This window comes from Gadus macrocephalus, chromosome 19, assembly GCF_031168955.1.
Source record: "Gadus macrocephalus chromosome 19, ASM3116895v1".
In the NCBI taxonomy this organism is placed as follows: domain Eukaryota; kingdom Metazoa; phylum Chordata; class Actinopteri; order Gadiformes; family Gadidae; genus Gadus; species Gadus macrocephalus.
Window position 1 is genome coordinate 3106177 of NC_082400.1, and position 23813 is coordinate 3129989.

Below are 23813 nucleotides of genomic sequence, written 5' to 3' on the forward strand. Positions count from 1 at the left end.
GTGGCCCCCTACCCCTCTGTGTGGCCCCTACCCCTCTGCACAATGGTCCGTTACCGGCGCCAGGTTCTTCCGATGGGCTATAGTGCATGGTGGCGATGGGAGCAGGTTCTCGGCAGCAAGCACACTTTGTGAAGGTTTAATGTGGTCTTCAGCAGGGAGTGGCACCAGGAGATGGGGTGGGCTGATGAATTGACTTTTGCACGAGTACCACGTTCCATCTTCGGCGAGACTATCATCTTCCAGCACTGGAGATTCTGGCCCATCTATTGGTTGAGGGTCAGGAGGCAAACATCTTGGTTGGACGTCCAAAAGGTTTGGACCAACATGATTTAGGCGGTAGAACAGTTATGTTGTGTGTTTTATATCTCCTCCTTGTGGTCAATGTAGCTATTACTATGAAATCTTGGAAATAGTGAATGCATGGATTTTTCTCTACTAGTTATATGCACTCTGGTTCACTGTATGTCTCACAATAATATGGCATGTTATTGTTAGGTAACGAATATGATAGAGTTAATGTCGTCTAGTATATTTAGAATATATTTATTAGTATTTGTTCCACGTTATACTGTAGTTAAAGGTCCCATGGCATGAAAATGTCCCTTTATGAGGTTTTCTCACATTAATATGGGTTCCCCTAGCCTGCCCATGGTCCCCCAGTGGCTAGAAATGGCGTTAGCTGTAAAACGAGCACTGGGTATCCTGCTCCCCCTGTACCGTGGCCGCAAGCTGCTCAGGGCCACACCCCCACCCTCCACCTAGACCAGCCTCTCTCCTCCTCATTAGCATTTAAAGATACAGACAAAAGGATAGTCAGTTTGTTCCCCTTTGAAAAGTCCATCCTGGGTTGGAATATTTCGTAAAATGGTAATTGTATAGCTGAGCTGTTGTATGTCGTTTATTAGTCCATTTTTTATTAATCCTTTATTTATGTCAAAACACATTTGGCAAAGGTAATAAGACCAGGGAGGCAGGACAGCAATGGGTAAAATACAAAACAAACAAACATTACAATTCATCAAGATATACCAATTTAAGAGTAACAGATATATATATAGGTTGTATAGAGTCATAGGTCCTAACTATTGCTCCGATATTGGGATGTGTTCATAGCCAGAGAGACAAGGACTCACACACACACACACTATACACTTATAGTGGCATGTCTTCTGCGTATCAAAATGAAAGCATGGCGCCAGCAGCCTCAGAGCAGTGCGGTCTTGGTGTAGGTCAGCAGGCACAGCGATTGGTCAAATGAGACGCGGAGCTCCGCCCATATCGTCTCCAGGCGCCCGAGGAGACGCTGCAAGGTCGCAACGGCAAGAGGGTCAGCCGACAACGGCCGCAGGTAAAGCTATATTAGGAACAAAGAAACCACATTGTTCCTTTACATACATTCCACAATCACATACAGAAAACCAGTTGGCTCATAGGATTTGTAGGCTGGCCACGTTGAGCTACAGAAAGTCAACGCGAGAGATAAATAAAGCTTTCCTCGTAAACCGAAGATTACGTTTGTTGAAGGATGCAATTTCCAGTTCAGTATTCTATATTATAAAAACATTTAATATTAGTTCTCCAGATCCATTCCTACTGCCACTTAAATACCTCCAGGCCGTTTCAGACAGTTGAGAACATTCCTAAGGAAAAGAGACCATTAGACGGCCTCCATAGATCAGGGTGATACCTTGAGAAGGAGGGCCAGGTAGGCCTGGGCCAGGTCGAAGTCCCGCCTCTCTTCCAACATGGCCTCCAGCATCTGGAGGAAGGCCACTAGGAGCTGGGGGGCGGAGCTTGGCTGGGGGGAGGAGCCTAGGTCAGGAGAGAGGCCGCGCAGCTCGAGGTCCACGGCAGAAGGTCCCAGAGACTTCAGCAACGCCAAAGGAGCGACATCTGATGGGAATAAATATCATCATACTAGTGCAGGGCCCATTTCAAACCTTCCTGTTCGGACGTACAGGGACACTAATAATAACTATCTCTAATAATAGATATGATTATCCTCATCATTATCATCACCATCATCATCTTCATCATAGAATTAGTATTCTGAAAGAATAGATACTGAATGATGAAATAACACTGATGTTACAGGAATAATAATGCACAAACAAGCATATACACTGTACACACATATTTACTTTACACACATTTACTGAAACACATACTACATGAAAATGTAATTATGAAATTATTATTATGAATTGAATTATATAAATTATATATTATCTGTAGACAGCAAGTGAACCTACAGTCTCCATCATCCAGCGCGGTTTCCAAGGCGATGCTGAATGCTGTTTTTTGCGCCATAGCTCCGAGCCTCAAAACCTTAGACTGGAAACAACTAAAAGTTAAAGCTAATTTTCATAATTACAATTTATTTATCAGTGTGGTCTAATAACTTATGATCAGCGTGGTGTCATAACTAATATCCCAGCACCTGGATGCCTGGAAGCTGTAACTATATTCTATAAATAATAATATGACAGTACCTGGTGGACAGGAAGCTGTAACTATATTCTATAAATGATAATTATATGACAGTACCTGGTGGACTGGAAGCTGTAACTATATTCCATGAATGATAATAATATGACAGTACCTGGTTGACCGGGGCCTCGGGGGTCTGGAAGCTGGGCTGAAGGCCCGAGACGGTGGGCAGGAAGTAGGGGGCAGCGGCTGGTCGCTGGGGGGGCTGCTGGGGCTGGTTCCTCCTCTGGAAGAAATGCAGAGCAATACAGTAGGGGTTCAGTGTGTTCAGAATGTAGGGGTTCAGTGTGTTCAGAATGTAGGGGTTCAGTGTGTTCAGAATGTAGGGGTTCAGTGTGTTCAGAATGTAGGGGTTCAGTGTGTTCAGAATGTAGGGGTTCAGTGTGTTCAGAATGTAGGGGTTCAGTGTGTTCAGAATGTAGGGGTTCAGTGTGTAGGGGCCCAGTGTGTAGGGGTTCAGTGTGTAGGGGCCCAGTGTGTAGGGGCTCAGTGTGTAGGGGCTCAGTGTGTAGGGGTTGAGTATGTAGGGGTTCCGTTTATAGGGGTTGAGCAGGTCAGTGTACTGAACCTGGTTACCTTAACAACATCTAGGTTGAACAGATTCCTCCAGCGGGACTCAGGAAGTGATGTCATGGTGACCAGGTGACGCTCCAGCTGCTCCTGGGAGTCCCAGCAGGCAGACGCCATCTGGTCCTCGTCCTCGTCGCCCAGGGTAACACAGCTCTCCCCGTGTCCCTCCTCGTCTGAAACCGTGGACACCAGATCTCATTTAAGAAATAAAGCTACGGCTGATTCATTTGGATGTGGAGTTGTTTAAAGAAAGGGGTGTCTACCAGGGCTGGGGGAGGAGCCAGGGAGGCTCACCGTCACTGGCTGGTAGTCAGCAGGAAGAGGGCGGAGTGAGACCAGGCTATAGATGCTCTTATTGGACCTGGAGCATGAAATGAAACCTGTAGCATTAGCATGACCCAATGTTACCGTTGGAGCATCTAGCATCACTATTAGCAATATTACATATTACCTCGACATAGTGCTGTCAGTTTAACGCGTTATTAACAGCGTTAACGCAAACCAATTTTTTTTTGTCTTTTGGTTTGGCAAACGTCGTTTTTTCACCTGCTGTCGAGCAACAACTAGTCACATCAGAAAAACGACAACACCATACCGGATCTAGCTACACCGGAAACAAAACAACAAGCACAACGCACAAACTTGTTGGGGCAGGCAAGGATACGGAGCGGGTGAAAAACTCCTTAAAAGGGTGTGTGTGTGTTTGTGTGTCGCTGTTCGAGCCTGCACGAGAGTTCAATGTTGTCATTAGCTTTTACGCTTTTTGACCAATCGCAGTTCAAGGTCCACCTGGGCTGTACCACTTTGGGAGGGGCCGCTCAGTTACTCCCCTCTAGTCAAAATCGACTTGGTTGCGACATTGACAGTTTGTGGGTGCTGCGGCTGTTGAGTGAGTGAGAGGTTTTGGGCGCAGAGCTCAGGCTGCCGGACGGCGCTGCAAGGAACTTCTATAAACGCAATATTGTTATCCCGCAGTAATCAGCCCGACAGTCCCGAAACGTTAACGGCCCACCGCGAATCCTCCCAATTACCACTCCACCACTGCGTGTGTGTGTGCGTGTGCGTGTGTCGATAGCCTGGTAATGTGTATAGGCCTACGTACGATAGGAATATTCATACTGGTTTAAATAATAAATATTATATTATTTCCCATCTTTGCTGAGCAAAAGTTCTGTTTGAAAGTTCAGTGATAAAAACAAATAAAACCCTGGGCTATTGAAGACTTACGGTAGGCCTACCACCATCATGCACCTACCCGATGTCAAGTGCACCGGGTTGAATTCACTGTGGGTCTCTCTTCTTATATCCATCTTACCAAATATATTTTTATAACTGTCCATCTCAACTCTCGGATCCCACTTAAAGGCGAGCAGCACGAAATCAAGGGATATTTAGAATAGAAAAAAAAAGTGTGATTAATCGTGAGTTAACTATGACATTAATGCGATTAATCGCAATTAAATATTTTAATCGCTTGACAGCACTACCTCGACAGCATCTAGTGTGTTAGCAGTGCGTTTACAGTACCTCAGCAGTGTTTTAATAGTGCAGTGTTTCCCCTACATGCACCTTGCAGAGGCGGTACGCCGCTGCAAGGTGAAAATATGACCGCCGCTGCAGAATTTCTTTTTTTTTAACAAGAGGAGAGCTTCAGCTTATCTCTTTAAAATACGGATTTTGCGCTACACAAAATAATATAACATTCCGTGCGCTACGGACGCTGGATATGCGCTTCATATCCAGTTCATATCCAGCAGTGCGTCAGAGTGTCGGCAGTGTTATCCATGAACACTGACCAGAGGTAGATCCCGAGGCTGTCCACGTGGGCCGAGGAGAGGAAGTCTCCGATAGGAGAGAGTGAGACACTGACCGCAGCCGTCTCACACAGAAAGCAGTCCACCATACTGCAGAAAGACATTTCAAAATAAAGTACAAGTGTATAATGAGAGTATGTTGACTGGCTATGATGTATTCAATTAGAATTAGTAATGTTACATTAAAGTGGTGTAGGTACGATTAAAAGGGTGTCTTCACCGACTTTACATCTTGTGGCTCCCAATAGGGTAGTAGGAAAGAGTTTTTGAATCATTTAGTGCAACTTTCCCATGTCCAATTTGTCGCTTGTTCTATGATTTTTACTTCAAGCTGATCTTGCAAGAAACACTAAAATACATCAGCCCCACATTCCCAGTCCGGGTTTCCAGACCCCCCAGTTTCGTTGTGTGGTGTGGTGTGGTAATCAGACAAATGTATTTGTTTTAGTCATGGAACGAATTATATCTAGGGATGTCTTCCTGATATTATTTATACAATTAATTGATATACTTATATTTTATTCTATTTGTGTGTGTGTATATATATATATATATATATATATATATATATATATATATATATATATATATATATATATATATAAATATAACCTTAATAAGTTGAACTTGTAGGATGATCAAGTATACAGTTCATCTCACTAAGCCATGAAGTATGTAGTCTACCTCATGTCTCAACGCTGAGGGAGGAATCTTTGCCAATAGGGCTGCCCTGTTTTAGTTTTATTCATGGGAAAACCGCTTGTGCTCAAAATACTCTTCTTGCAGCCAAAAAAAGTGCAATTGGTAGTCATTGGTGGCCTCATTACCATTTCAGCTGTGGTAACAATGAAAGGTAAATGAGTTGTAGTGTACTTACCAGCCAGAAGGCAAGTCCCAGGTTCTGATGGTACAGTCCATCGATGCCGATATCAGCCAGCGGCCATCTGGACTGAAGGTCTAGAAGTAGAACACACACACGTCAGAGGCGCAGTGTGTCTTGCTGTATATACCTGGCCAGGAGACTGAGCTGACAGGACAAACCGCCGGGCAGCAGCACTCCGCTCTACAGAGCTATAGTTCGGTCAAGATACAACAGAATCTTTCATCTTAAATCTCAATATTTAAAAAAATAATAATAAACTAACTGGGACAGCATCACTAAAATCCAACCAGTGACACATCCAACCCTGACAACCGCCCATATTTTGTGTATACGTACATGTACCCAAAATATAAAACCCATGCATATAGAGATATATATATTAGAGCTGTCAAGCGATTAAAATATTTAATCGTGATTAATCGCATTAATGTCATAGTTAACTCACGATTAATCACAAATTCTTTTTCTATGCTAAATATCCCTTGATTTTTTTGTCCCATAATTCTTCTCATTTTAATTCTCTTATCAACATGGTGAAGTGCATCGGCTTGCCTTGTGCAAATGATTTTTTATTGATAACAACATTGGCATATACTGATCAAAACAGGACGATACAAAAAAAGAGCCTATAGTGCAATTAAACGACTGCTTTGAACAAATGTCATTTGAACATTGCAGTCAGGCTACTGCTTCTTTGTTTTGAGCCCAAAAAAAGTTTTATTTTTTTTTAAATAAAATAATTGCGTTAATCGCGCGATAAAATCTTTAACGTCGTTAAAATTGGTTTGCGTTAACGCCGTTAATAACGCGTTTAACTGACAGCTCTAATATATATATATATACACACACACACACATATAGATATACGTAGACAGAGACAGACAGACAATACTTACAAGGTCGTTTATTTTCCCGCTGTGACCCAAGAACTTCCGGACAACACGTCCGGTTTCTGTGTCGATGACGACTAGCGTCAGATCGTCCAGCGCCAACGCTAGCATACCACTACACACACACACACACACACACACACACACACACACACACACATAACACACACCATCAGGATAGATTTTTCTATAGATTACAGAAAGTTTAGGATAAAATTGAAATGTTGATGAACAATAAATCCCAATGACTCCAAGGTTTGCACACATGCTTCGTAGAAGGGCCATAGAATCATTGGTCCAAGGACTGATCGGTGTCTCGAGATATACGGCTACTCGAATTCTGAGCTACCCTGGGCGGGATTTAGCGTGAATATTCATTACGGAGGTTGTAGCACACAATACAATGGAAAGATTTTTTGCCTTTTATTATACAGAAATGTGCTGTTGGTGTATTAGCCTAAATCGGGACAACACCCGTGCCAGATTATTTTTCTAAATAGCCCCATGTTAGAATTTAGTAACTTTATGCAAGGTCTACGTTTGTGCAGTACTCTGCGTTGACTCGGTCCTAAAAACATAATATTATTGTAAATTATATCACATCAAAAAAGCGGTAGCTAACGTTAGTTGAATCAAGCAAAAAGCTTGACTAACCTAGAATTTAACATAAGATAGTTCCTTCAAATTAGGTCTGTACAGTATGGACTCAAATGTATATCACGGTATGATTTGAGGCATAGACGGTAACGGTATTATATCACGGTATGTTAATTGTGTCTTCTAATTTTGATTTAAATGCTTCTGAAGGGGTAAAATACTGGTAAGGCAGCAAAACTGCACAATTTTTTTTTTTAAATCTTTTCTCAAGTTACTTCCATCTCTGAAAAACACTTATGTTTAATAGTATGGATTTGTATCTCCACTTGCTTGCGGACCTTGCCGTATAGTTTTGGCATCTCAATTTGGCTGAAGTGAGTGCAGGCAGGAAACGCGTACCTGGGATCAAGTGTTTTGAACATCTCTTTAAAGCCCTTTCTATTGACATTTTGAAAGGGAACCATGTCCTTACACAGGTACACAGTGACGGCGTAAGGACTGGCTTTCGAAAATGCCTGGGGAAGCAATGTCTGATAATGCAGAGACAGCTTCGTGCTACCAGCATCTGTCTCGTACGGTGTGGAGTGAGATCTCGTGAAGGGACTATTGCACAAGCACATAGGCGTGCTTGCTGCGCGCCTATGTGCTTGCATTTCTAGCTAAAATTTGTATATATTTACTGTTTATATTTATAGTATATTTACAATCAGCACTTGTTTGTCCACTAGTAGGTCTACAACGTACTGCCATCTGCTGGCCAAAGGCCAGATTGCAACCAAGATCAATTCATTCTGAGATGATTTTAAAATAAGACTCGGGGTGTTGAGATTTTGTTTTGGTGGACTGTGAAATAATTGTGGCACACACACACACACACACACACACACTTATATATAGTGTATATTACCTGTCTCGGTGGAGGCGCAGCAGAGAGGGGGCGCTGTCAAGCTGAGGGGGGTGGGCGGGGTCGTCATGGCTACGGGTCTTAAAGCGCCAGGCCCTGAGGAGGCAGTCGGCCCCGACACTGAACACGCGCTGGTTCAGACCGTCCACGCACACGCCACGCACGGCTCCCACGTGTGCTGCAACACCATTACACATCGTTAGAGTCGCTCTGCGTTAGTGTTCACACCGGGGGATCAATCGAACTGTAGTTTCCCTCTAGAGAAACCAACCGCTGTTTAGGCCAGAAGGGCGTCGTGATGGAATTCTGCACCACGCCAATCGTTGCAGGACGCTGAGAACAGATGTAATCTCCAATAAAACTATAGTATGCCTAACCAGATGGTACTCAATAATAGATGGATCTCCTCATGTGCGTATCAGAGGGAGACGTAGCGGTGCCTTATCAGTTGGAGCCCCTTCTCCTCGACCTTCCCAAGGGGGTCAAGGGTCAAAAGCTCATACAAACCAAGGGTAGTTAGGGATACGGAGTGTGACAACAGAATTGTCCCATTACAGCATGCCCAGGGCTTTCAGCTTCAAAGGAATAAGGTATCTGTAGAGAAGTCTGCCTGTCTGACTTACCCAGCATAAGAGAGGTTTCACAGTGCGTCCAGCTCTATGTGAAACTAACCGGCTCGCCACTTTAATGGAAGATGAGGGACAGTGATACCAGAATAATAATGTCTCTAACCGGCAGAACACAAGTGTGACGCAGCCAAAGGATTGCAGTCATAGTATTTACAGGTCAACATAGTTCAATGGGAAGGAGAACCCTAGGCGATATAACAGCACTGTCTGCTGTCACTGGACCTCCAGCCATACACTCGCTTTGGAAACTGGTTATTTATGTTATCGGTTTGGCTCAATTAGTTTGTCCTAATGATGCATTGATCAACTTGTGTCCGTGTGAAAGCACCTTAAATCGATCGATAATGAATGAACAGAATATGTAAGCGTGGTTTGAAAGTTGTGTGGGCTGAAGATGTCAAACTGAAGCACATCAGGAGCTTTATGGAAATAGAAAGAAGGGATTAGCCAGCAGCAGGTCTTTAGGTCACCAATCATCCTTTTAATTGCCATGAGTTGGGATTACAGCATATTGATAAATGCTTGACCCGTGTGCGCTCCTGGGTTTTATCTACACGATAGATCTACATGATAGACCTAACATGGGAACATCCTGATCAGTGATATGAATCAGTGCATTGATACAGATCTGATTTAATGGTGTTATTATTTTACCAGTGGGGTTGCCGTAGTGACCACGGTGGATGCCAGACTGCAGGTTGTAAACGTCCAGGTGACCAGATGACCAACCAATCAGAACAAAGTTCCCACAGGAAGTAATGTCAACCGCCTGGATGTAAGAGAACAAAATAAAAACAATTAATGTCAAGTTTCCAGATAAATTGCAACAGGGAAATATTTTATATAATGTGCACCTGTCTGTTTTAACTGTGTGAGCCAAAGACGGGAAACACCTGAGACACACACAAACACAACCACACCCCTACCCATCCAACGGGCAGGTAGCGCTTATTCATTGATATGATGGCGACTGTAAGAGACATATTTAGTCGATATTTAGTTATGAAGTTATGTTTCGTATTATATGATGATTATTATCATTTAGACTGCATATTAGCATGGACCCATAAGGCTTCCATAGAGTAATGAAGTCAAAAGGAGTGACCTCATGCGCGGGAAAATTCAGTTAGAAGCCTACGGAGCAACATTGTTTTATTTTCTTATTTGGACTTCAGGCCTTCGTTTGTAGTGTTACCTTTTACAAGTAAAAAATCTAACTAAATCAGGAGACATGTCCTTTTTTAAGTCAAGCTCATTGCTTCTTTAGGCTTACCCAGTGTTGTGAACATTGCAAAGAAAACTGGAAAGACAACACTACCGATAGGGTTAGACTCTAGTTAAGGTTTGATGTGATTCCTGTGTTCCCCGAGTGTTTCCCCTTAGCTTTGTGTTACCGTTGTGTGCACGTGGCTGAGGGTTGTGTTACCGTTGTGTGCAAGTTGCTGAGGTGGGTGTTACCGTTGTGTGCATGTTGCTGAGGTGTGTGTTACCGTTGTGTGCACGTTGCTGAGCTTTGCGTTACCGTTGTGTGCACGTTGCTGAGCTTTGCGTTACCGTTGTGTGCACGTTGCTGAGGTGTGCGTTACCGTTGTGTGCACGTTGCCGAGGGTTGTGCTACCGTTGTGTGCACGTTGATGAACATTGTGTTACCGTTGTGTACACGTTGCTGAGGTGTGTTACCGTTGTGTACACGTTGCTGAGGTGTGTTACCGTTGTGTGCACGTTGCTGAGGTGTGTTACCGTTGTGTACACGTTGCTGAGGTGTGTTACCGTTGTGTGCACGTTGCTGAGGCGGGCGTTGTCCAGGCGGTCAGCGGGCGGGGCCAGGCGGTGTTTTCCCATGGTGCACCGCTGGTAGTTCCAGGTGCGCGCGGCCGCCTCACCGCGGTGCAGTGCCACCACACCGTCCCAGTCGCCCTCACGTGCACTCTCTGTTTAACACAATCAATAGCCAATATAAGGTTTAACACAATCCAGTCAATACAAGGTTTAACCTGATCCATAATCAATACGATGTTTAACACGATACATAGTCAATACAAGGTTTAACACAATCCATAGTCAATAAAAGGTTTAACCTGATCCATAATCAATAGGAGGCTTTACACAAACCATAGTCAATACAAGGTTTAACACGATCCATAATCAATACGATGTTTAACACAATACATAGTCAATACAAGGTTTAACACGATCAATAGTCAATACAAGGTTTAAAATGATCCATAGTCACTACAAAGTTTAACACGATCAATAGTCAATACAAGGTTTAACATGATTCATAGTCAATACAAGTTTTAACATGATCAATAGTCAATACAAGTTTTAACATGATCAATAGTCAATACAAGGTTTAACATGATCAATCGTCAATACAAGGTTTAACACGATCAATAGTCAATACACTGTTTAACATAATCAATAGTCAATATACTATTGAACACGATCAATAGTCAATACAAGGTTTAAAATGATCCATAGTCACTACAAAGTTTAACACGATCAATAGTCAATACAAGGTTTAACATGATTCATAGTCAATGCAAGTTTTAACATGATCAATAGTCAATACAAGTTTTAACATGATCAATAGTCAATACAAGGTTTAACATGATCAATAGTCAATACAAGGTTTAACACGATCAATAGTCAATACACTGTTTAACATAATCAATAGTCAATATACTATTGAACACGATCACTAGTCAATATACTATTGAACACGATCACTAGTCAATATACTATTGAACACGATCAATAGTCAATATACTATTAAACACGATCACTAGTTAGTCAATATGGTGTTTAACACGATCAATAGTCCCTACAGTGTTTAACAAGATCACTAGTCAATACACGATCAATAGCCAACACACTGTTCAACACAATCAATAGCCAATACACTGTTTAACACAATCAATACTAAATACAAGGTTTAACACGATCAATAGTCAATATACTGTCTAACATGTTTCATCTTTCATATGCTTTGTGTAGATCAAATGACGTGAAAAAGATGGCTCTTGATTATTGTTATGGAATACATTACTCTTGTTGCATGCTGCTCATTTGTGGGGTTGGACTTGCATGTCGTTTGGCACACAATGGTAATGATAGACTTAAAGTTGAGAATCTAATCTATCAAGTGGTGTGTCACATCACTACTCTCTCATGTGTTTAAATGCCCTACGACGGGGTGAATAGAGGGAATTATAGAGGAAGATTGACAGCTCTAGTGTGTGTGTGCATGCGTGCGTGAATGTATTTTACCTGAAGAAAAGCAGGTGATTGGTGGAAGCAGAATCTCTTCAAACTTCAACCCTTTCTTCTTGGTCATCTTCTTGTTGGCAGAGCCTGTAGTAATAAGAATGAGGACATCATTACTGCTGCCGAACCTCAGAGGCTGCTCACAAAGGGCCCTGTTGGCTACAGCAACTGCGTCACCAGCGACCGCATTTTCCTGCGTTTCGTGAAGAAGATTTATTTGGGGGAATTTAGATAGTTACCCCGATTGAGTTGGACTGAGCCAGCGTCGTGGGTCAAGTGCAAAATGTGTTTCTTGGCGAAGATGCTTCCCTTGGCATCTTTTCACATCGACACTGACGTCCTTATTGAGCTATCAACACAAAACTAGGGGGTATCCTCTATGTGCAGACCACCTTTCAAGGGCCTGGGCCTTCCAAAGCGGCTGGGGGGCATCGAGTGGGTTGGGGTGGCGCTGGGGGGCATTGAGTGGGTTGGGGTGGCGCTGGGGGGCATTGAGTAGGTTGGGGTGGGGCTGGGGGGCATTGAGTGGGTTGGGGTGGCGCTGGGGGGCATTGAGTGGGTTGGGGTGGGGCTGGGGGGCATTGAGTAGGTTGGGGTGGCGCTGGGGGGCATTGAGTGGGTTGGGGTGGGGCTGGGGGGCATTGAGTGGGTTGGGGTGGGGCTGGGGGGCATTGAGTGGGTTGGGGTGGGGCTGGGGGGCATTGAGTGGGTTGGGGTGGGGCTGGGGGGCATTGAGTAGGTTGGGGTGGGGCTGGGGGGCATTGAGTGGGTTGGGGTGGGGCTGGGGGGCATTGAGTAGGTTGGGGTGGGGCTGGGGGGCATTGAGTGGGTTGGGGTGGGGCTGGGGGGCATTGAGTGGGTTGGGGTGGGGCTGGGGGGCATTGAGTGGGTTGGGGTGGGGCTGGGGGGCATTGAGTAGGTTGGGGTGGGGCTGGGGGGCATTGAGTGGGTTGGGGTGGGCAGCCTCACTGCTAGATGGCACCATGATCTACACCAGGGATGGGCAACTTTCATGATAATGAGGGCCACATTTTTCATCATAACCATCGGAGGGCCACATGACTGCACACTTCAACTAAACGTGAGCTGAGAGAAGCTACACAATTTTGAATTTGGTAGATATGATTTCCTGTATTCTGGTGCATTTTGGGGATGGCCACTACCTAAAAAATCATCCAGAATCATAACCTATGTACGGTATGTTAATTGAACCAACATACATTCATTTCATGTTTTCCATGCTCAAACAGCCACATGAATGGTCAGTATTTGTATCAGTGCAAAGGGCTCACATACATCATCATTCAATGAAGTCAAAAAACTGAAAAACAGTGGCCCAACATTAAGTGCAACAACTCAATGAACTCAAACCCAACAAGCAGTTGTAGTAGTTGTAGTGGCGACTTAAGTGGATATCTTTAATGACTGATATCGCTTCTAAGCAAACTAGACGCATGGGTTTGCCTTCAAATTCTATGAATTCTTCTCATCTTTCTTGACCGAGTTTTCTGTAACTCGATAAATTATTATTATTCTTTTTTTTTATTATTCTTTTTTTTATTATGTGCGGGCCTGACTGAGTGAGGATGCGGGCCGCACTGAGTGAGGATGCGGGCCGCCAGTTGCCCATCCCTGATCTACACAATGCACCGTATATAATAATGTAGTAATGAATATTATTCATGCAACATTTTATTATTATTAATATGATTACACCACTGACCGTGTCCCAGGCTCTTGTTGAAGCGCTCGTGGACGCTGGAGAAAGACTGTAGTGTCCCATCCTGACCTAGACACACACACACACACACACACACACACACAAGTTTGACTCAATACAGTTTAAAAAATGTTTTTAGATCAAGTCGTAAGTTGCCCTCTCAAGTCTGAGAGTAAGTTGTTGAAACAAATACCCCAGCCCCAACCCAATATCTGAATTAATACTACAATATTGAGCGACATCCATGAACAATATTGAAATATCATATTTTGTCAAGTTTCATATTTTGTAGTATTATTGGTGTGGTATGGTAGTATCAATGGTGTGGAATTGTAGGATTATTTGTGTGGCATTATAGTATAGTTGGGGATGTATTGTAGTATTAATGTTGTGGTATGGTAGCATCATTGGTGTGATATAGTATTATTTGTGTGGTATTGTAGTATAGTTGGTTATGTATTGTAATATTATTGATGTGGTATTGAAGCATCATTGTTCCTACCAGCACTCAGGATGTCCCGGCCAGCATTGCCGTGGTGACGTATGGTGGTGGGAGGAGCACTGTGGCCCTGACGACTCCGTAGCAATCTGGCAACACCCCCTTCCTGCTCAAACACCCACACCTACCAGAGAGAATTTGCATTAGCCACTCCCCTTCCTGGGGGTGTAACGGTACACAAAAGTCACGGTTCGGTACGGTACGGTTCATAGTTAAGGGGAAAATTAAAAAAAAACTGCTTGTTTGTCAACAACGGAGAATGGCCGTAGATCAGCAGCAATGAAAACACCAATAATCTTGGTTATGGCATTTGCATTTCTGAATTCCCAGACAGGGGTTGTTGAAATAGCAAAAATACTATTTGATATTGGCTGAGAAGTATTCGAATAACATTTGAAAATCGCTCAATGAAGAACCCCTCCACGCACGCACGCACCTCGGATACACACACACACAATGACACAGGGAGAGGCTTTTATGATTTGTATGAAATCAATCTGTTTATTTCAACAACTGCGCCATCAACATTCAACATCAAAATTATTTCAACGTGGGCTTAGGCAGATAGACCTACATGCACTGAAAACGGATCGCTATTCAGTTATTTAATTATTTATTTATTTTACTGAACACAGCCTGCATGACGGTGAACTAGACACGTCAAAAATATAACTTCACACGGTGTGTCTTTTTACAATTTATTTGAACCAGCATTCGTAGTGTTGATCAGCAGAGAAATAGTCTGCCAAAGACCATGACGTCGCTTAGCAACGCTATTCACCACCGGTAGTCTTGAAGGCCCATGCAAGTCAACGGAGCGTTCAACAGCATTGAGAAGAGCCGTGTAATAAATAACGATAGTCACATTCATTATTCGATATTCTACGTGACTCCGACTATTCGACGATCGTTGCCCGCTATGTACGCCACATTTACGTGCCGCGGTACACCTCTGTAACCGCTCCGAAGTGCCTGTACCATGACGGTTCGTTACAAATACGTGTACCGCTACACCCCAAGCTATAAGTTATAAAGATTATCCAATAAATCCTACCTTGAGGGCATTGTCCGCTCCATTGGTGAGTAGCAGCTGCTGGCTGGGTAGGAAGGTTGCTCCGGCCACGGCAGAGCGGTGGGCGTGTCTCAGCTGCGTTACCAAGCGACGGCTCTCCAGGTCCCAGAAGGCCATGTGACCACCAGGCCCGCCGGCCGCCATGATGGGAGGGCCGTCTGGAACAGCAGAGCAACAAAGGACGTCAGTGTTCACGTGAAGTGAAGGGGATGGAGCAGAAGATTGCGCTTCTCTTGTGAGGAGGATTGTGGGTGGCAGGATGCACTACCACGCTACATTAGTCAGGCACACCAATGAGAGACTACTGCGGGGGAAATAACAAAGCCTAAGTCACTCTGCCTAGTGACTTAGGCAAAATAAATTGGCCTAATTCACACTCTCGACATAGGCCATTACACTAAAGGGGTACGATCACATGATCTGTTCAACTGAGGATGCTGGGGATTTTACCGGAGGTGGCCAGCATCACAAAGAGCTGATTTAGGCAAGAAAATCATTTTGGAAAAAAAGTGATTTAGGATTATTTCACTAGTCCCCCGCCTCAATAGTGAGTTGATACTTGAAAAAGCTAAACCTTAAATCCCCAAAACATCTGCAGAGAACTGCATTCAATATCCAGAGATTGAAATTTGACAAATTGTCACAATTGTGGGCTCTATTTTTTTTCTCCATGACTGTCCGACTCCAAATATACATATTTGGAGTCGGACAGTCATGGAGAAAAAAAATAGAGCCCACGATTGTAAAAAATACAATGATTACATGTAATCATTGTATTTTTTGCATGCAGCTTTCCTGAGTTATTTCAAGTCCAATTATGGAATATAAGCAGTTTACTGGTTTACAGTTGAACTAAATAGTTTTTTACATGTCCCAGTTAAAACTTTTTTTAAAGATTCTAGTTTAAACTGGCTTTAGAAGTTCTGTTTGAAACAACTTTTTACAGGTTCTGACTTAAGCATGTTTTGAGAGGTTCTAGTTTGAACTGGTTTACAGGGTCTTGAGCAAACTAGGTCTTACCAGTGCGGAAGCTGAGTGTGGTGACAGGTCCCCAGTCTTGACTGAAGGACATCAGCGTCTTGTCAGCTCTGATGTCATGAAGGAGGATGCGTCCAGAGGATAAGCCGACGCCCATCACGTCCACTGCAGGACTCTGGGCAGAAAATAGTTTTTTATCGAAACGACATGCGCGAGTGTAATCTCTGTATTCCTGTCTGTGGGTGTGCACCTTGTATTACATGAGTGTAATCTCTGTATTCGTGTCTGTGGTTGTGCACCATGTAATACGTGAGTGTAATCTCTGTATTCGTGTCTGTGGTTGTGCACCATGTAATACGTGAGTGTAATCTCTGTATTCGTGTCTGTGGTTGTGCACCATGTAATACGCGAGTGTAATCTCTGTATTCGTGTCTGTGGTTGTGCACCATGTAATACGTGAGTGTAATCTCAGTATTCCTGTCTGTGGGTGTGCACCATGTAATACGTGAGTGTAATCTCAGTATTCCTGTCTGTGGGTGTGCACCATGTATTACGTGAGTGTAATCTCAGTATTCCTGTCTGTGGGTGTGCACCATGTATTACGTGAGTGTAATCTCAGTATTCTGTCTGTGGGTGTGCACCATGTATTACGTGAGTGTAATCTCAGTATTCTGTCTGTGGGTGTGCACCATGTATTACGTGAGTGTAATCTCAGTATTCCTGTCTGTGGGTGTGCACCATGTATTACGTGAGTGTAATCTCAGTAATCCTGTCTGTGGGTGTGCACCATGTATTACGTGAAAGTGGGTGGCCTGACCTGCTGAAGAGCTGTAACCCCTGACGACCAGCCTTGGAAGGTGTACAGCAATTTACTAAAAAAAGAAAGTTTATGATTTATGAATATTAAAAGTACATGCCTACATTTTCATAAAATGAATACATTGATACTAGGGCTGAACGATTAATCGATTTCATACCTATCCATAATGTAATAGAAGTCTGCTTTTAAAAAACATAAAGTGCTTGTTTTAATGTTACGCAATCTAACCAATCAGTCGGAATCGGCCACACCGGGCCACGTGGGCGTCACGCGTTTGGTATACTAACCTATATACTAACCTTGTGACAAAAATAATTTCCCCCTGGGATTATTAAAGTATTTATCTATCTGCCTATATCTATCTATGCTCACGTGACATTCCATTGAGAGCAGTAGATGCAGAAAACAACACGCCACGCTTTGATTTCTCAATAATATCACATAACATAAAAATGAATACAGGATCTTTAAGAGAGGAATCACACACAGCACTAGCGAGTTTAATTTGGACTAGTCAAGAGTGGAACCACAAAGGGCACTATGGAGTTTAGTCTTGATTAGTTAAGAGCGGAACCACGCAGTTCTGACTGTTTCTATGAGTTTAGACGTAAGGGGGTAGGTCTGGTATTATGGTTCTAAGTAAGCCACGATGGCGAGTGGTTACATTCAAGAATTATTGGGATTTAAAAAGAGACTTCACTTTTGCACACGTGTTAAAAAGTTGGAAATGTATGATTAGACTGAATAAAATGAGCCGAAACTACAATTAAAATATAAAACATTAATAACCAGCAAAAAGAAGCGTATTCTGTATTTGCCAGTGAGCCCATGGTCATGTGTGCAGTCAACGGCTTCACTCATGAGCTCTTTTTTTTTTTTTTTTTTAAGTGGCGGAGCAGCAAGTTAGTTTCAACTAACATGGGGATGTGCGAAGTCTAGGTTTACTTATTTTACAGCAAACCTATATCACAAAACAAAAACACGGGGAGAATGAAGCCTGTGAGATGCAGGCTGGCTGCATTGTGAGCCTAGATTAAATACGTTAAAGCAAGATAACGTTACTGTCTCAGTGACTGAACCTAATGATGCATCTTGTACACACTAGTTTAAAAAAAATTAAGTATACCTAAAATTGACTTACTTGGTCTTGAGGTTCCAGAGTTGCAAAGCACCCTGGGAACTCCCCAACAACACCTTGTTCAGGTAGGTGCTAGGGTGGGCCAGGGCAGATAGGTCAAAGGTGGCTGGGTCAAAGGTCAGGCGCAGGTACTCCTCTGGTCAATTCAAGTTGAGGGAACAGGAATGAGGTTGGAATATAAGGATGTTAGACAGGAAGCTGTCAGAAAATTAATAATATAATGTATAGTGTCATCACAAAACAGTTTGGCATGCAACCACACAAATTTCCCCCTAAAATGCACATATGGCGAAATGTCTGGTTATTGATCGTCATCTTACTTATTGTCCTGTATAACAAAAAGTTTAAGATAATAAAAATTGGACACAACTCCAGTACGACTCGACATTTACAATAATTCCCACAATTTAGTCGACCTGGCGGATAGCAGAACTACAACCTGAGGTCACTAGAGGTACCAATATACAATAGAAACAACCTGAGGTCACTAGAGGGACTAATATACGATAGAAACAAACTGAGGTCAGTAGAGGTACTAATATACAATAGAAACAATCCATATCCATCCATCTATATATTTATAAAAAAAAAAGATATTCATGCTCCTGAATTACAGCGATCCGACGTGGGGAACAGAGAGAATAGAGTATATCTGCACAACTTAAAGGGAGACTCCCCTTGGGATGAGGAGATATGAGGTTAGAGGTTAAAGGGTTTATGGGCGGCAGTAGCCGAGGAGTCCCTGAGCAAGACACTTGACCCTAACTACTCCCAACGAGCTGGCTGTCGCCCTGCGTGGTTGACTCCACCGTCGGTGTTGAATGTGTGATTGAATGGTTGGAATTCGCTTTTGATAAAAGTCTCAGCAAAATCCCCTTAATGTATGTAATGTAAAGGGTTTACCCTGAGTGGGGACGTCCCAGACTAGCAGGAGTCCGTCACGGTCAGCCGACACCAGCGTGTCTCCCAGAACCAATAAGAGGTGGACGTCTGAGGCATGTGCGTGCGAGTAGTGGTGGACTATCTTGATGGGAGAGAGAAAGAGAGAGATTTAGTATGATAATTGAGTATGATGATTAAGGATGGGTCGACTCAGGAAGACGTTTGAAGTCCATTAGACTGTTTGCATGTAAAGGATCACAGGATTAACGTTTACTACTGGTCGGACTTGTGACTTTTCATTCGGTGACACCCCAAGAAATCCATAGTCAAATCATTACAAAAATGTATTTAAATTAGGGCTGTCAAAATGAGCTTGTTATTAACACAATCTTATTTCAAAAAAAATTCCACTTGCTTTACATTAAATGACACTTACAGTAAGTGACTTCCTGATTACCATTGCAGTAAGTGACAGCCTGTTTCCAATTCCCAAATCTGTGGTGCTACTTATTTGAATTTAACTACACTTGTAGTAACTGTTGGTTTACAATTGTACTAATTGACTGCCTGTTAACAATTCCCAAATCTGTGGTGTTCCGTAAATTTCATATTCAACCCACACTGAGGGAGTCAATAAAACTCCCTCACGATCACAAATTGTTGCTTATTAAGTACATTTGGTATGAATGACAATGTGTCATTCCATTTGATATTCTCATTTAAATTAAAGTGGGGTGTATTTAAAATATAATTTTAAAAGTGTGATTAATCGCGAGTTAACTCACCAATAGTATGCGACTAATCGAAGCCCAAATTTCAATTTTAAACCAGGAAAGCCCGACTGATGACGAAGGGTAGTGCCTGACTGACCTAATTAGAGTCATTATTATAGATTTTGGGAAACTACACGTTGTTTCAAATTAGTTAATTATGTCATAAAAAATTATATTGTAATTCAATGCATGGCAGGTTCCCAAATCATGTCTGGGAACCAATGCATCTCTCAGAAAATAGAAATGAGTGTTTAACCCACCAGTATTTCTGGTTTGATCTGCAAGTGTAGCCACAAATTGTCAACTCATAATGAACGCCCCTTGTAATAATAGAGAATGATAATATAATAGTCTATATAATAGAGTATGAAACCCTCCTGACCTCCTTGTTGCGGGCAAAGGCATAGACATCTCGACCAACAGCAGCAAACACCAACACCCTGTCAGCCGCAAGACAGGAGATGTCCCCTGGGAGAGCATTACCTTGGGGAGGGAAAAGGTTGGTTCAGGTTTGCAAAACATCAACATAAAAAAAAAAAGATCACATGAGTAAATATATTAAAAACGTTTTCAATAGTTAAACTAAGATTATAAATGGACATTGGCTCAAATTACCAAATAAGACATGTCAACAAATAAGACTACATGTCGACACATGATTAAATCATGTGTTGACAGGACAACTTGTTGTCAACAAGTTAACAAAATAAGACATGTCAATGAATAAGAGGAAACTCGGAGTTGTAAACTTACTGACAGCAACGATGCCCAGCTTCTTAACCTGTGTCCAAATAAAATCAAAAAATATATATTATAAATAGATGTTATTAAAACATTAAAATAAGTAAAAGGGATTGACAAGAGAATGACTTTTAACCATTTACTACAATCAGAATAACATTTAACAGAATAATGCATTATTAAATCAGAAATGACATACATTTTTAAGTACTTTTTTCTTAAAAGTACTTTTTACATAAGTACTTCTTTCTAGATCCAAATATCTTACTTAGATATTGATCCTAGACAGGACATTTGGTCAGCATATTCTAAAGACAGAAGAATACCATCCTAAACAAACCAATTGAAGGTCGTTGAGGTTGAAGTCTGGAAATGTAATAGGAGATTATTTATAAATGTATTTGTATCACGTGTTAAGGGCGGATATGAGCTGATAATGACTGTGCATCACTAGACTTGGATTAATGTTGCCTTGCGAAAGGGCCAGTCTATATATTCCAAGTGAAATTTCTCACACCAACAAGCAACAGAGCGCAAAGACTATAGACTCAAGCGGTCATCGATCCTACATATCATCGATCCCGTCCAATTCAGAACATAATGGAGACGTGTCGAAAACAGATCCAAGACTAAATTCTCTGCAAATGCAGGGATACCATAGTAAATTCGGCTCATGGACTGTTCAGGCAGCTACTCAGTGCGAGAGGAGTTTTCAGGATTATTTTCTTTTGACACTATAGGCGAGTATACGTGTAAAACATTTGTTGTACAGATTGAGAGATGAATTTAGATCCTGCTCATATAGTTGGACAGGGGTATGATGGTGCTGGGCATGCAGGTGGAAAGGTAAGAGGTGTCAGGCGCGCATCAGAGTACAGCAGCCTTCTACTGCACTGAAGAAATCACTGTCATCCGCAACGCCCTGAACTTTAAGAGATATCATATGAGCTTCATCATGAGGTTATTTACAGCGTCCGTAAAGAACTTCGGGGAATGCTTAATGAGCAACCGTAGCAGCGAGAAACAAAACCAAAGTTATGATACCCGCTGATCGAAACATCATATGTGCCTGTCTAGTCTACCTTAAAAAATGATAACTATGAAGACGTGTTAACAACCTTGGTTCAGCTGAAAACTGACAGACAGCGAATGCAGTTGAACGGCATCCTCACTCACTCGAGCTATGGAGTAGTTTGAATTTATCGGCTTACAGAACCAGAACTTTACCGGCGGCTGCTCAGAGGGCTAGGGATCTGGTGACAGTGCTTGGGAACCAACAAGATAATTATATATACAAATGTGGGAGAAAGCATGTTCTCTGGCTGGGAGTGTTGAAGTCACGTCATAATTGCCACGCATCGACAGGTTTGGTCTAAAGCACCATCTGCAAACCCACAAGACCATTAGAAATTAAAAAAAATTCTTGCCGTTCATCGACTACCGGAGTGACCAGTACGCCCTGCCCGACTTAAAGCCCTGGACATTCTAACCGACAAATTGCCACTGTTGACGGACAATTCTTGCAGGAGATAAAAGAGTGTGGTGCTTTACGCCAATGTTTAAATTTGCAGACAACTTTCTTTCGGTTGCAGCCTTATGGACAACGTTAATTTGCAGGTGATTTTTAATTTGAGAATTTACTTAACTAGTTGCAAATCTTTTCAGCAGCACATCTGCCGCAGCAGGAGGTACAGCCTCGGGCCAGCAGGGAGCCGCTGAGGCTGCAGTGCCAGCATGTCAACAACCATAATTAAGTCATGTCTTTATCGTTATACATATTGTTCTTATCACAACCCTACATCATCACATTCCATGGGCAGTATTATTGTAATTAAACATATTTAACCTAATTCATATGAAACTAAAGACATAGTATAGCACATTAGGACTTACATTATAGGTGTGGAAACGGTTTCCCACCGCCGTGGTCACGTAGAACTCCCGGTGCCTCGCGTGGTACCGCAGCACGTGCGGGAGGTGGTTAGAGTACAGCCCGAGCGCACGGAACCCGGAGAACAGCGAGCTCCCGGTCACCTCGTGAGCCAGCATCTCCACAACTCACACGTAGCGACTCCAATGACTTTAAAATACGTGTAAGAAATGATAATTCCAGAGCTTGGATTAATAAAACTGGAATCGATTTGAGATGACGTGAACGGCACGCTCCGCGTGTTTATAGTTAGATGAGTTACACCAAACCCGGTCCCCTCTCCTTAGCTATGGAAGTTCCGCATACAAAGCTTCCCGTTCACACGAGCCTTCTATCATCATCATCATAATAATGATGATGAAAAAATTAAGATAATAATAATAATAATAATAATAATAATAACAAGGATAAGGATACTGTTAAAATAGTCTCGCAAAGCCAGAGCAAACTACAGCAAGTAGAATTGTCTGGAACCACGCTATTTAGAGCTTCTATCCGGGGGGAAACTGGGCTGGCCTGTTTTTATTTCTTTAAACCAATCACAATCGTCTAGGGTGGGGCTAACCCGGGGAAGCAGCAGCGGTGTCCATGCAAAATAGTGCCGGGGGGGAAATTATTTGGATGGAACGTCTTAACGTTCAGAGGCTGTCAGAGAGATGGCTCAATCCCAACCGCAAACGCCTCAAGAAACGATTAAAGATGTATGTCGCCTATGTGAAGATCCTTTTATAGTTATATAAAATGACACAATACTGTGTTTACAAGTCTCCGAGGTCGAATTGAACATTACCCCTGCTAGCTCGCTGCACACAATAGGCCACGCTTTATATATACAGCTTTTGCCATAGCCTGTGGGAAAACAGGCAAGAACATCTTTCTTCCTCAGCAAATGCTGTCAGCAAATCTTTTGAAGTTCTTTGCAATTTTCGACGGAAAGAGCCAAACATGCTAGCTTTACAGCGCCGTCAAAGTCCTCTTCAAAACTTGCCATACTGCCTAGTTTCCGAGTTTGAGGGGGAGCACAATACGGGAATGCCAGCAACAGGACGCTGTCCATTTCCGCTCAGCCAGACTACTGTTAAAATAATTATACATTTCCTTGATAACGTACTTTTCAAGAAGCTTGAAAACATTATAAAATGAATATATTTTTATTAAAAAATGATCTATCATAATAAAAAACCTTAACATATATCATATGAGCATTTTAATATTT

General features: G+C 42.5%; 1 protein-coding gene across 1 annotated transcript; it reads right to left on the reverse strand.

Annotated features, from left to right (window-relative positions):
• Positions 1-880: 880 nt before the first annotated feature.
• Positions 881-23639, reverse strand: wdr36 (WD repeat domain 36). The gene is made up of 23 exons (XM_060038296.1): positions 22561-23639; positions 20680-20707; positions 20309-20409; positions 19175-19295; positions 18275-18407; positions 17131-17185; positions 16356-16488; positions 15318-15493; positions 14267-14387; positions 13768-13833; positions 12048-12131; positions 10548-10708; positions 9432-9546; positions 8152-8326; positions 6654-6762; positions 5752-5831; positions 4857-4964; positions 3324-3421; positions 3067-3233; positions 2603-2716; positions 2253-2334; positions 1688-1893; positions 881-1354 (listed from the first exon to the last, which is right to left on the reverse strand). Exons 1-23 carry the CDS (start codon positions 22714-22716, stop codon positions 1205-1207), a joined length of 2739 nt encoding a protein of 912 aa, XP_059894279.1. The 5' UTR covers positions 22717-23639; the 3' UTR covers positions 881-1204.
• Between the last annotated feature and the right edge of the window lie 174 nt (positions 23640-23813).